Consider the following 14,040-nt stretch of genomic DNA (forward strand, 5'->3'; position numbering starts at 1 on the left):
GTACTACTTTGGGGTGACCTGGAGGCGACCTGCATTGACTTCAATGATATGAAGTCCGTGCGTGTCGCGCCGAGGTCGCGGTGCACGCTGTGCATCGCGACTTCACAGGTCGCCCCAGCAAGTAGCGTCGCCCCTGTGTGAATGGGGTCTTACCAATGCTCTTTTTTATCAGTATAAACATCGACATACAGTATACAACAGAGCTAATTGGATACATTTATTCCACAGGCAGGTTCATAAAGTGAACTAGCAGCCAGACATTACCACGATTATAGGCTCTCAGCCTACTAACCACAAGATTATTAACACATAGATCACTGACACCCATTGGACCATCTGACCATCGAGGAGGGGCTTAGGTTTTTACTGTAGTGGGTCAGGCCAGAGGTGACCAGAGTAGGGTGGCAGAGAGAAAGGGGTGGGAGAGAGAAAGAGGGGGGAGAAGTGATGGGGTGATCCCCATGTGTTTTTTTCTGTAAGGAGGCATTCCTCACCCTTGCCAATGTTTTTTGCCAATCATATGTCCAAAAATATATTTTCTATTGAAATTGGTAGCCCTTGTAGGTGTATATTCCTTTGGTAGTTGTTTTTTTTTTTTTAAATGGTGCCCTAAAAAGTCCCTTCCACCCACTAGTCTATCTTTGTGTACATAAAATTGTTTGGATAGGCACAGGAATAGCCCTAAAACAATTTTTGCCAAATACTGAAAACATTTTGAACAGTTTGCAATTTTACATCTTCTTTACTCTCGCTCAGTTGTCATCACTACTGGAATTGATGGAGTGTCAGAGGCACTTGGTGAAATAGAATTAGAATTCCCCCACAGGACACAGACTATATTTGTACGGTATCTTTAGAAGTCCAGCTGTCAATGCTAATACATACTGCCAGTGTGAAATGTGAGTGCATCATACTATTCCTAGAAACCATCAGATGGCACTTCCTGGACAGCTTCAAAATAATACACCCCACTACTTTATTGTTAGGCGTATTTGCTGCAATATTAGGAAATCCTAGCCTTATATTGGCCAGTTTTCATTACCAATACCATCTATTTTTACTATCATCTCTTCATATTCACTATGCTGCTGTAACAGACTTCACTGTAGAAAAGTATGCAACAGGACAAAGCAATAACATCTATAAATCAATCAGGTTACTGATAAAATATTCAAACATGAAAGAAACCTGTATTGAGGGAGCTGACATATTTTTCTGAAACATTAGATCCCTGGCTGTCATGTTGGTCCAGTGGAAAACATCTAACTTTCCATGCCATAGTGCCATACGTAATGCTGGTAAGCCAAGGTCAGCACTGGGATGACTACAGGATACAAATAGCTCATGATGAAAGTCCAGCTCTTGCTCTGAAATTGTAAGCGGCCAGTTGAAGTAGTATAGGTATGTTACAAGGACACAGCTGGGAGACTTCTACTAAAGCTGTTCCAGGCATTTCCAACTAGAAGAACGTCCTGGGTCAGGCCCAGACATTGGAGGAATGAAAAAACTGCCCATAAGTAAAAGTAAGATAAGCATATTTTGATTTACCTGCACATCCCTTGATTGTAAACCAGCTGCATAGAAAAGAACATATCTACTTGCCATTTTAATGCAGCAAATGCATGAGTTTTGCTGCATTAAAAGAGACAGGTGTGAATAGCTTTAGATTTTCTAAAGCTAATGAAGTGATTTTTATTAATAAATTACTGAAGTGTGAATAGGTCTTTAATGCCTAACTCTAGGTTTGACTGAAATTTAAATAGTTTGGTATCCAGGTGCTGGGCTATAGCAATATTGAAAAGACAACCTTGCCTTTTATTCTTCACTCACTCTACTGAGATACTGATATACTGCTGTATCATTCTCCTCCAGCCAGCAGGGGGAGAGCTAAAGCCAAGCAAGCCCGAGATACTGATTTACTGCTGTATCATTCTCCTCCAGCCAGCAGGGGGAGAGCTAAAGCCAAGCAAGCCCGAGATACTGATTTACTGCTGTATCATTCTCTTCCAGCCAGCAGGGCGAGAGCTAAAGCAAAGCAAGACCATAGACTTCTATGCAGAGGGCTGGGATTCCTTGGAGTTGTAGTTTGATACAGCAGCCATATAATGGTATAAATTGCCTCCTTACACTACAGATCCCAATAGGCACTGTGCAATAGAAGGAGTGTAGAGATGTTTTTTATTAAACTGCCCAGGAAAATTCTTCCTCTTGGCACCGAGGGAGTTAGAGAGAGCACCACTGTCTAGATATTCATGGAGAATTGAGTCTCAGACTTGGAGGGGGCAGCACAGTACCGCCTACTTCACAGTACCCTCTTCTTCCCACTGCTGATCACCAGAGGCTTTTGGGGAGAGACCAAGGGGGACACCATTCTGAATGGTCACTGTGGCATCCCAGGGACTTGTGAGGGGACTATTCGCCCATTGCTGTTACTGCTAGCAAAGACACTGAGAGCAAGGCTCTAAATGTACTTAGTCCATCTTAGGCCACCCATACTGCATTCTATACCACAATTATTCAAAACCTAGACTGCACCTATACCAACCCTATACTGCATTATACCAAACCTTTACTGTATCCTAACCACATCTTTCTTGCCCCTGCACCCTGCCTATACTGTTCCTGTACTGCATGCAGGTAAACTGGGATTACCGTTGATCGCACCAAAGCTCTTAAAGGCCCTTAATGATAGCTAGCAGAAGAACATCTCAAAGGACTGCCCCTACTGTAATAATTATTCTGCAAGCCTCCTTTCTTCCCCTGCCCCTTCTGCTACAATTAAACTTTACTACTGCTCACTGCTAAACTTGAGGTGGCCTTGCTACTGTTTATGCTGATCTGGACACTTATGCCTAATCCTCTCTGGTAATCAGTTTGTATTCTAAATTGTGTTATTACCATCATTAATTCATTTTATACTAGCTTAGTTATCCAAATATATAGAATTACAATGTCACGGTTCCGTGTACATTCATCTGGCACCAGGTTTTACCTCCTGTTTTAGCTGCCCAGGTTCCTGCCAATCAGACCTGAACCTAGGTATTATTAAGCCTTTTCCCCTGTGGCTTATTGTTCAAGCAACGTGTCTCCATGATGAAGCCAGACTCTCCTCTTTCTTTGGCTTTTGTGTTTTTTTGAGTATTTCCTTATTCTGTGTGTTGTTTGATCCCGTATTTGTTCATAGTGTTTCCCCCTGGCTTTGCAGTTAAAATGCCTTTTGTTTCTGTCTGTGTATCCATTCATTTCCTGTTGCTGTGTGTGTCTCAGTATAGTGTCTGTGTATACCCCGTGTCCTTCCAGTGTGCTATTTGGTTGCACTGTGCCCACATGGGTGTGCTAGAGAGCTGCAACCAGGGGGCTGCTTTGCAGCACAACATCCACACCTCCAATGGCTCTGGTGAAGACCGGGTGGTTCCTTAGATCCCATGCCTCTGGCACACCTCCGTTTTTGTGCTGTCACATTGCTCTCACAGCTGTGAGGATCTGTTCCCAGGTACATCTGGTTAGTTGTCCATTGGTCTGCTAAATCTTGAGTTACAGTTCCATGTAGTCCTACCCTCTGATTGTGATAGACAATATATTAAGTTTGCCTTTACTACCTAGTTAGATGCCTGTTTTCTTTGATATAGCACTACTACTGGGCAACAAGTATTACTTTCAGTAAATTCATGTGATATTGTATGTTTGAAAATTCAACCTGGCATGTCAGAAGGGCTCAGGTTCTTAAGAGGGTTGAGGCAAAGAACAGAGGACCCATCCTATCAAGCGGCTCCTATGGGGGTGACGTTACAGTTTATTTGGACCAAGCTGATCCAAACTATGTATTTCCTTCGCTAATGGGTCGCTAATGGGACAGCAGGACAGAGACTTCCCGCCATTCAAAGCAAGCTTTGTAAAAATGGCTTCCTCTGATTGCCAGAGGTAGTGTGGCAGACAGATGATGTCCCCCTATCCACCTCAGCCAATCACAGGAATCCTTGTATGCATTTATTAAATTAAATAAGTTTCCACTGAATGGCTGAGACGCACTCAGCCCATCTCAGTTTTGTTCCCGGGAATGGGAGGGGAAGTCTCAGCTCCGCTGCAGGAACACAGCACTTTGTGTCCCTTTGCAGAGATTTTCCTTCACTTTCTGTTCCATAGCCAAACAGGAAGTATGAGGAAATCACTTGAAAACTAAGGGAATTCCTTGGGGCCCCCAGGTCTCCAGAACTAGTGCCCCCATCGGAAGATTTCCCCTCTTACTTTTCTGGGGACAAAATGTTTTTTTTTTAACTTTCACTTTTAATGATAATGGTATACAGGAAATATACAGTAGATAGGGTGAATCTCCTTAAAGTGGGCAGCAGGTGTTCTAATCCCTTGTCACTCCATTAAAAACTAAAAAAAAAAGTCTTGCCTTTAGTTATACTATAAAGTTCAATCAAACCTAGGGTTAGGCTTTAAAAAATATAGCAATATAAATTTGTTTATTAGCTTTAGAAACCTACCAATGACAGAAGAGGTGATGAAGAACAGATATGCATGTGTAGCAAGGGATGGACCAAATCATGGATCAAAACAATGCAAAAATGTCCACAGAGCATCATATACTGTATATAAAACCAAGAAGATTAGAAATCATGACCACAGGTGATAAGGTTACCTTCTGTTTGGTCGTCTTCTACTATGCTTTGTTCTTTACTTGCCCGAGGTATAAATGCGCCTTCTGATACCTGAGTGTTTCCCCAGTTCCATGTGTCCGGTGTATCCGGTAAGCTTCTATCAGACCCTCTCTGGGTCGCACTTTGTACATTGCTTGGAGGAAGAGGAGCCTGTTGTACTGGTTCAGAATGTAGAGGCAGAGGTACTTCTGACACATGAGGTACTGTGTATTCATACGTTATGTGGGGAATCTTTCCATTAAAGTTGTAGTACTAAATACAGAAGAACACATTAAATAAGATACATATATGTTATAGTTGCAAAATAATAAAAAGCTCTGCAAAAAAAACATGGTCCATCACCATGGGCATCCGCAGGTAGGGGCAAGGGAGGGCCAATGCCCCCCCCCCCCCCGGAATCTCAACTTCCCCTTTCAAGTGGTTGTTAAGCCCCTTTATACCATCCTGTCTGGTCTGTTTAATAATCCTGTGTGCCTGTGTTTCTGTGTATGTGTTTTAAAAAAATAAGCCGTTCTTTACCAGTTCTCAGAGGGCTGAGCGCAGCTCACGTGACCTGTCGGCTCTCCTCTCCCCATCTGACAGCTGTCTGCAGCGGGCGGGGCTGCGGATTCCTCACTGATGTTCATCGGGAAGGGAGGAGGAGGGGAGGGGGAGAGATGGAGAGAGGCGGCGGGTCACGTGAGCAGCGAGTGGTGCTCTGAAAACTTGTAAAGAATGGCTTATTTTTATAAAACACATACACAGGGGCACACGGGATTATTAAACAGACTATAGACAGGATATCAAACTTTAACTTTAAACTACAGCCGCAGGAGGGGAGGGAGTGGGCACTGACACAGGAGCAGACAGGCAGGGAGGGGGGGAGAGAGGACAGAGGAGGACAGGAGAACTGCAGATGACGGAGGCACGTAAACTGACCACAGTGTCAGGGCTCAGCAGCCATGGTATACCGTGGTCAGTCTACAGAGGGGAGGACATAGCCAGACAGGATCAGCCGGGTATTTTAGGTGATAGAAGGGGCCAAATTACACAGCAAAGCACTGTGCTGTTTAACATGCTTTAAGGGAACAGGATTTTTTTTGTTTTTTTTTTAGGTTAACAAACGCTTTAAAAATAAATGCTGCTGTTTGCTCTTTAAAAATAAATAATTAGTATAATGACTAAGCCCCTCCCCTTCATGACCTTGTTGAAAAGGGGGGGCCATGGGTGACCTTAAAATGATGCCCCCCGTTCTGCAGACGCCCATGGCCATCCCCCATGTTGGGCACACATTTTTTAACTCAATAGCCCGATTCCAACACAAATTATTGTTTTAGTTTTGAACAGAGTGGGAAAGGGCTAGAACCAAGTTTTAATTGCTGCCATTAGGTCGATTTCCCTATACTTTCTGCCCTTTCTTTATACGGTTTGTCAGGGTCAGAATGTGATAGAGTGTCACCAGTCTTTCCCCACTTCATCCAAAACTGACAAGATATTTCAGGCTGGATTTGGACATGCAATATCTAGAAGACACCGTATAAATTGTCTAATCTTATACAGAAAAAAAAAGAAAGAAAAACATGGCGGGTAACATTATATTTAAAGAGAACCTGTGCCCAGATCATGCACACTAAAATATGTACATATTCTGAACAAGCAATAAATTAATTTTCCAAGTTTACAACACAGGTGTTAAATATTAGCTTTTTTAGCTGTGGTGGGCAGTTCTTGACGCTTGCCAGCCCTCCAATGAAAACAACCAGAAGTTATTTCCAAGCTTGACTGCAACTGAAACCCAACTTTACGTTCCATTCACACTTCGCAATTTGGATTCTGCTAATTCCACAACACGCGGCAATCGGTGCAAAACATGCAATGGGTTCTTTCTAAATGGCACCCCAAGCGCGATACGATTTTGCCACGATATTCGTGTGATAGAATTGTGCTGCAATCATGGCAAAACGCGACTTTAAAAATCACATGAAGCTTATCACCCAAAAAGGAGCAAAAGATTACTTTGGGTGACAAACGCGCGTAGGGCAGCTCATTGAAGTGAATCAGCTATCCTATGCATGACACACAGAATCGAATGAAAATCACCCACACAAAATTCTGAGCGGTAAAACGAGTTCCTACTATGCAAAAATGTGAATGGGGCCTTAGAGTCTATGTTGTGATCTTCGAGTATATTTGAGAATAAATAACTTTACATTAAAATGGAACTAGAGAGGTCAGGGATGACTTGTGTAAGGGCTCATGTACATTGGTGTACTGCAGTACGTAACATAATAATATACCTCTGTATTTCAGTGCCTGGGAGTCACAAGTGTGGCATACAGTTATCTGAAGTTAAGTGAATAACAGGATACAGCTGCGCACTTCTGTACGCGGGCATGCGCAGCTCCAAGTGTTCATGTACAGACGCACACCCCTGGACACAGACAGTCTGTATCCAGGGGTATATGCCATTATGTGCAACCATATTTACATACCCCCACTTAAAGTCATATTCTGTAGTTCATTTGTTCAGGTAGCCATTCATAACACCTGTGGCTTCCGGGTGCCGAAATACGGCTGTATTGTACATTATATGCTCCAATATGCCTGTGTGCGTGAAATCTCTTTTACTGCTGGTAAGAATATTGAGATAGTGTATTGTCCATAGGTTGGGCATAGGTGCACCTTAAATATCAATTTACTAAATCTGAATAGCAAGAGACAAGTTTCTTAAAGGTAAACAGAAGGGCTGGGGTCTCACACACACACCATGACACTGAGGGACTGGTTGGTTGGCCCTGGAGTAGTCAGATATTCCAGTCCCTCACTCTGTACATTTGGTGGTCGCCTATATTTGACCAGCGTCCCAGCAACACGGAAATTCTGAGGGTTGTCCATCATCATATTCCCATTGATATAAAAATTCCCTGCAGAGTCTGCCAGAGCTGAGAGAAAAAAAACAAAATAGGATAAAAGTAACAAGAAACTATATAATACAATATAACGACAAACTGAACATTCAATTTCAAACGGTGTTACACCCAAAAACCAAAAATGTATTATAAATGTATTATATTGCAGCTTACCAGTCATTAGATGTGGTAGCTGCATTACTTTTCTTTTTTATGCTTATTTTTTGCTCTGTTTTCACCTAGTGAGCTGGCCAGTAAAACACCTCTTGTTTTAGAGTGCCTCCACTCTGGATGAAGGAACACAGGGGGTACATTTAGGCAGCAGCATTGTCAGTCTGCGGGGAGGGGAGTCTTAGATAAAGTAGCAGATTTAAATACAATAACAAATTGAAGCCATACTCCAGTGTACACTACAGCTACACAAGCAGTTATATACACCTTGGGACAGTGCCAATCATAAATTGGAGATCGACCTAACACGTAACTGCAGCCCCTTAGCTGGTGACAAAAACCACAAATAAAAAAATACAAAATAGAAGGTAGGCGCTATTACACAATATAAATAGAAATCAATGGTTCCCACCGTGCCTGTGTGCATACAAAAAAATAAATAGATAAAACCTTCACACAATCATAAACCATTAACTAATATTCACATATATCTAACAACATAGTTTTTTTTATATACACATGTGTGTGTGATTGCGTGTATCAGAATAATAACTCCATAGTATAAAAACGTGAGTAATATATACAATATTTTATATTTTATAACACAAGTGAGCCAATGGCTCCTGCTGCTGTCAATCACAGCTAGTGAGGGAGTGGGGGACAGGGCTGAGCCATGCTCTTTGTGTCAAAGGACAAAGGTGTCGGAGGGCCCAGGAGGAGTATCGGGGCTGCTAAGTATAACATGTTAATTTTGTTTTTTAATTTACCTATAGAATCACTTTAATAATTCCCTACTCACTCCAATTTGAAAATAAAAATGCATCTTTAGATATAATTAAAGTTTATGTTCATGGAATGCTTAGTGAACTAGGCAAACAAACAGATACAGACCTGTAAAAAACAGATTTGTTCACTTGCCCAGGTGAGGGGTTGGGTGGGTGTAGTCCTGCTTGACCCTTCCGCTAAGCCTACAATGTTATCCTGAAATAAGGCCCATTTTTTGGTCTTTTGGTCTAGCCTTTTCTAGAGCTGTATATGTTCTGCCACATGGGACTCTTCCCGGTTACCCACATTTATGTAGTCATACCGGCTTATGGACTTCTTATGGGTCCATGGTTGGTCCCCTTCCTTCTTCCTATATGTTATGGTTGTCATTGTCCGTACACTGCCTATGCTGAAAGTTCTATTTTTTGTACTTTATTTTTTTGTACCTATAATGTTCTATTACTATTTGAACTCTTAATAAAAAAAAAACATTTGAACTAAATGAATCCATGAATACCAACCATACTTTCTCACCTAGTATGTTTTCTGTGTTTCTTTTTTCTGTGATCAAGATGTCGAAAGCACCAGCTGGGATTGTTGTGATGAGAGCATAACCTGAAAAAAGTTACAAGGGTTTCAAATATAGATGTGACATAAGGCAGCAAAAAATTGTATACAATTGCAATCCAACATGGGATTGTAAATTTATATTTATATTTGTATTTCATTTTATTTAGAGCTAAGTTGGGTATAGACGGGTGTAAGAAGCAAAAAAACCATCACCAAACTTTTTTTTTTTACATTGTTTCCCTCTTCTGTTCTCTTCTGATCATTTCTTGATACATTCAGCAAATAAATTACTGTATATGGTGAAAGGGGTTCTGTAGATGTTGAAAGCAGTTAGAAGGTTTTTTTAAAGTAGTTCTACTTTCTCTTGTCTGGTGGTCCATGCAGTTAAATAATAGCTCAGCCTATACTATACAGTAAGTATATTGCATGCCGCTAACAATATCACATCATTTTCCATCATAATATTTTACTTAAATAATAATATTGGAACAAGAGATGTCATCGTGCAGATATGTCTAGCTTCATGATGGCTAAACACAGCCCTAGATTGCATGACACTACAGTCTTCACAAGTAAAGCCACCAGTGCCAGAAGTCTATGAGCAAGGCAGTGTCAACAATGTCAGCTGTAAAACTATCAGCAAAGTGGAGCCATATGACTTAAACTGGGGAAAAATACAGCAAAATAATTTCAGGGTTAAATAATCCTATTTCTTCAGAACTTAAAGTAGAACACAAAGCAAAACTTTGTTTTTTTTTCCATTTTGGATAACATAGGGGAGGGTTTTATTATGGCTTATTTTTGCCATGTGTCCCATTCGGGAAATTTCCCTGCGCTTCCTGTCCCATGCCAAAACAGGAAGTGACAGAAAATCCCCCTGAGTGAATCCCTGATTGCCAGCACTAGCGTCCCCACTGGAAAATAATCCCACTATTTCTGTTCTGAGGACAACCCAAAATTTGAATTTTTCTTTTACTTTAAAATAGGGAGATTGTGGGAAGAGGAGGGGGATTTTAAAATGCCAAAAACAATATCAACTACTACAATAAAAATTTAAAAAAATATTTATCTAAATTCTATTTGTATTTGTTATAATAGCATAGATACACATTACATCAACATTAACAGTATACGACCATTCTGTGCAAACAATGCGTAACAGAGAATTTATGGATCATGGATCAACGTGTTTCGACCAGAACAAGTAGGGGGGGGGGCCTCTTCAGAATCCAGTTTGCAACATTCATAATTCTAATAACTCATGGGATGATCAAAAAATATATATATCAGCCATTCACCACGCCGGATATAAGGGTGTCCAAGAATGTATAGGAAAAGAGAGAAAAGAGTCACCCACATGTAAGCGTCATCAATGATTTAGGGATAATATGATTCAATTAGGTAAAAAATGTGTGAAAAACTGAGAAAATCCATCCATATGGTTCAAAACAATGTGACCAGAAAAACCTGAATCCACGAGATAGGACCCAAAGGGGGGACCATAAGAAAACGGTCACCCCAAGAATCCCTCAAAGATGATATAGACAACGCCTTATTGACAAAACACATGTACGCCGTGATATGATGATCCATAAATGTTTTCTTTCCCATGGTTTGCACAGAATGGTCGTATGTTGTTAACGTTTATGTAAAGTGTATCTATGTTATTATACATGTTTTTACATTTTGTACAAAAAAAATTTAGATAAATCTTTTTTTAAATTTATATTGTAGTAGTTGATACGGTTTTTGGCACTTAAAAATCCCCCTCCTTTTCCTACACTCTCCCTTTTCAAGGATTTGTGGGGCCCCCTTTTCAATATACTCTACCTATTGTAGGGGATCGTGCCAGTTTTGGATGATAGGCTCCCCTCCAACCCAATCATACATTTCTTTTACTTTCACTTTCATCAATCATGGCAAACAGGACAAATATAGAGGGTGACTTTCTCTAACAGGGACACAGACAGCAATAAAAACCAACCAAGGTGTTCTAATCCCTCTCAACTCTATCCAAAACTAAAAAAGTTTGCCATTAGTAGATGTTGTAAGGTCCACAGCTATGTGTATCAGAGTTTCTATGAAATTGGTCACTGTAAAACTGGTTTGAGTTGCAGTATTCCAGTATTTGGCATGTATCAGAATTCTGCTACTCAAACCAACTCAATGGCCAACTGCAAAGAAACTTTGTCAGACACTGTTACAGCTTCCATAAAAGCTGATACATGTAAACTTGAGTCCTGAAGAAGGGTAACTTTGTAACCACTGAAATGCAGTGGCTGTATTTTTCCACCTATAAGATAGGATCATAAACACCAAGTATGGCTTATTGTTTAAAGCACTTCTCACCCACAGCAAACTGGTGACTTTTTGTATAATGGGCCATCACCCAGACTGGCCCCTTCTATAGGTATGAGCAGCCTAGGACCAAAACAGGACCTTACAGGATGACAATATGACTCCAAAGTTTAGGGTTCAATCCACAGACACAGTCTATAATAACAGTGTTTTTCAACCTTTTTTAGTCAAGATGTCCTTTGCAATTATGCACAATCTTGGGGCACCCCATTCCAAAAATGTAAAAAACGAAACTAATAGTTTTGCGGCAACAACCATACACGTAGGACACCCAACGTTAGAGGTGATTTATTCTTCCAAAGATAATACACCTTTGCACACTGGTACTGATTAGTATTCCAATGTTCCTCTTCTCCCTCAATTTTTCTCCCTCACACAGCTAATGGGACCCCAGCGCTGACAGGGAGGGGCAGGGGAGTATCAAAAAAGGATGCTGTGCAGTTGCCCAATGTTCTCCTTATCAACCATTGACACCATTGGTTTTTAGGATGCCAGCAGTTAGAAGGTTGTGATGGTGCACAATGAAAACCTGTGACTTTGCATAACCAAAAGGCAGGCTTGATTTACCCGCTGGCTTGTATACAATTTTTGGGCAAATTCTAGGCATTTTGCAAAGGCACCCCTGAAAATACCTGAAAATACCCAAGGGTGCCTGGATCCCTGGTTGAAAAAGGCTGACCACGCCACACTGGAAACAGTAAATCAAAGTAATCTGTACACTGTAGCAATGTCATTTTTTCTTGGTTCCAACCTTACAAAAATCTTTGGGTGAAATACAAATTAAAGCTAATAGTTTTAGTTTTCACTAGTCATAGCCACCAGCAGAGAATAACAGGTTGCATAAGACATCTCAGACTATCTGCAAATAACTGGAAGTAATAAAGCTGGAAATTTTAAGGCTTCCCAGCCATGGGGTAAGTCACTCCAGTGCTTTGGACAATAATGTGCATGTCAAATGATCTTCTGAGGATCTGATCTTTCATAATGGAACAAAGACATTCATAATATGGTGTCTGCAATGTTTTTATGATCCTTGATCATACTTGGGATTTCATGCATTGTTTGGACCAACCCTCAAAATTTCCACTTGCCTGCTCGCATTTGGTGAGTGGAAATATGTTGAGGGCGAGTATTGACAGGGCCGGAAGTAATGTCTGAATCCCCATACCGGCTGCTAACTGTCCCACCTTTTCACGAGGCATCTCACCTCAACTGTGCTGTCCTGGGAATATATAGCCAGTGCTCCCCCCACAACCCCCCCCCCACCCCGCAAAGGCTCGCAGTGTGGGCATTTCAATTTGAACAGTACAGCTGCCCGGAACCTCCCTTCTCCATCTCCCTCCTGCTGCACATCTAAGAAGTGGGGAGTTGCATGTCTCCTGCCAGTCCTCGGCAAGGTAGTTCTAAATGGGCGGGCTCAAATCCTCTCGGCTTGCACTCAGAATGCACCGATGCCTGACCCATGGCTGCAGGAGAATGGTAACAATAATGACAGTGTGCTGTGATTGGAAGCAGTACATGTGCTTGAGGGGGTTGTAGGCATTGGTATGATGGGGGATTAAATAAGAGTTGTGCTGGGAGGAGGAGGGGTGTTGAAAGCACAGATGTGTTGGGCTTGGGGTGGGGGGGGGGGGTAATTGGAGGCAAAGGTATAATGGATTTGGGGGGTGGAATTGGAGGCATAGGTCTGAATCATACCTATGCCTCAAATTCCACTGCCACCCCCCCAATCCATCATATCTATGCCTCAAATTCCACCCCCAACATCCCCCCTCCCCCAAATCCATCATACCTATGCCTCCAATTCTACCTCCCTCCCCCCAATCTATCATACCATATGATAGATTGGATGGGTGGGTGATGGAATTAGAGGCATAGGTATGATGGATTAGGGAGGAGGGGGATGGGAATGGAGGAAAAGGGATCATAGATTGGGGGGGAGGGGTGGAATTGGAGTCATAGGTTTAATGGATTGGGAGAAGGGGGGTGGGATTGGAGGAATAGGTTTGACTGGGACTGGGGGGGGGGGTTGAATTAGAGGCATAGGTATGATGGATGGAGGGGGTAAAATCAGAGGCATAGGTATCATGGATTTGGGGGGAGGGGGTAGGGGCATAGTGTTATAGATTAGGGGGGAGGGGGTGGAATTGGAGAAATAGGTCTGATGGACTGGGGGGGAGGGGAGCTGAATTGGAGGCATAGGTATGATGAATGGGGGGGGGTAGAATTGGAGGCATAGGTATCATGGATTTGGGGGGAGGGAGTGAAATTGGAGGCATAGGTATGATAGATTGGGGGGAGGGGGGTAGAATTGTAGGCATAGATTCAATAGATTAGAGAGAAGGGGTGGAATTGTAGGCATAGGTATGATAGATTGGGGGAGGGGGTAGAATTGGAGGCATAGGTTTTATGGATTGGGGTTGGAATTGGAGGCATAGGTATGATAGATTTAGGGGGGGTGGAATTGGAGGCGTAGGTATGATAGATTTAGGGGGGGGGTGGAGTTGGAGGCGTAGGTATGATAGATTTGGGGGGGTGGAATTGGAGGCATAGTTATGATGGATTGGGGGGAGGGGTGGTGGAATTGGAGGCATAGGTATGATGGATTGGGGGGAATATTAAAA

General features: G+C 42.0%; 1 protein-coding gene across 1 annotated transcript in view; it reads right to left on the reverse strand.

The window, feature by feature from the left end:
- LOC309562341 (ADAMTS-like protein 2) overlaps positions 1-14,040 on the reverse strand; it is a 107,943-nt gene that overhangs the window by 34,866 nt on the left and 59,037 nt on the right. Inside the window, exons 7-9 of the mRNA XM_082266483.1 lie at positions 9,023-9,103; positions 7,410-7,585; positions 4,646-4,916 (exon numbers count right to left, since the gene is read on the reverse strand). Coding sequence (XP_082122609.1) covers positions 4,646-4,916; positions 7,410-7,585; positions 9,023-9,103 — 528 coding nt within the window. The remainder of the gene's footprint in view (positions 1-4,645; positions 4,917-7,409; positions 7,586-9,022; positions 9,104-14,040) is intronic.

This window comes from Pelophylax lessonae (genome assembly GCF_965119305.1).
Source record: "Pelophylax lessonae genome assembly, chromosome: 8".
NCBI lineage: Eukaryota > Metazoa > Chordata > Amphibia > Anura > Ranidae > Pelophylax > Pelophylax lessonae.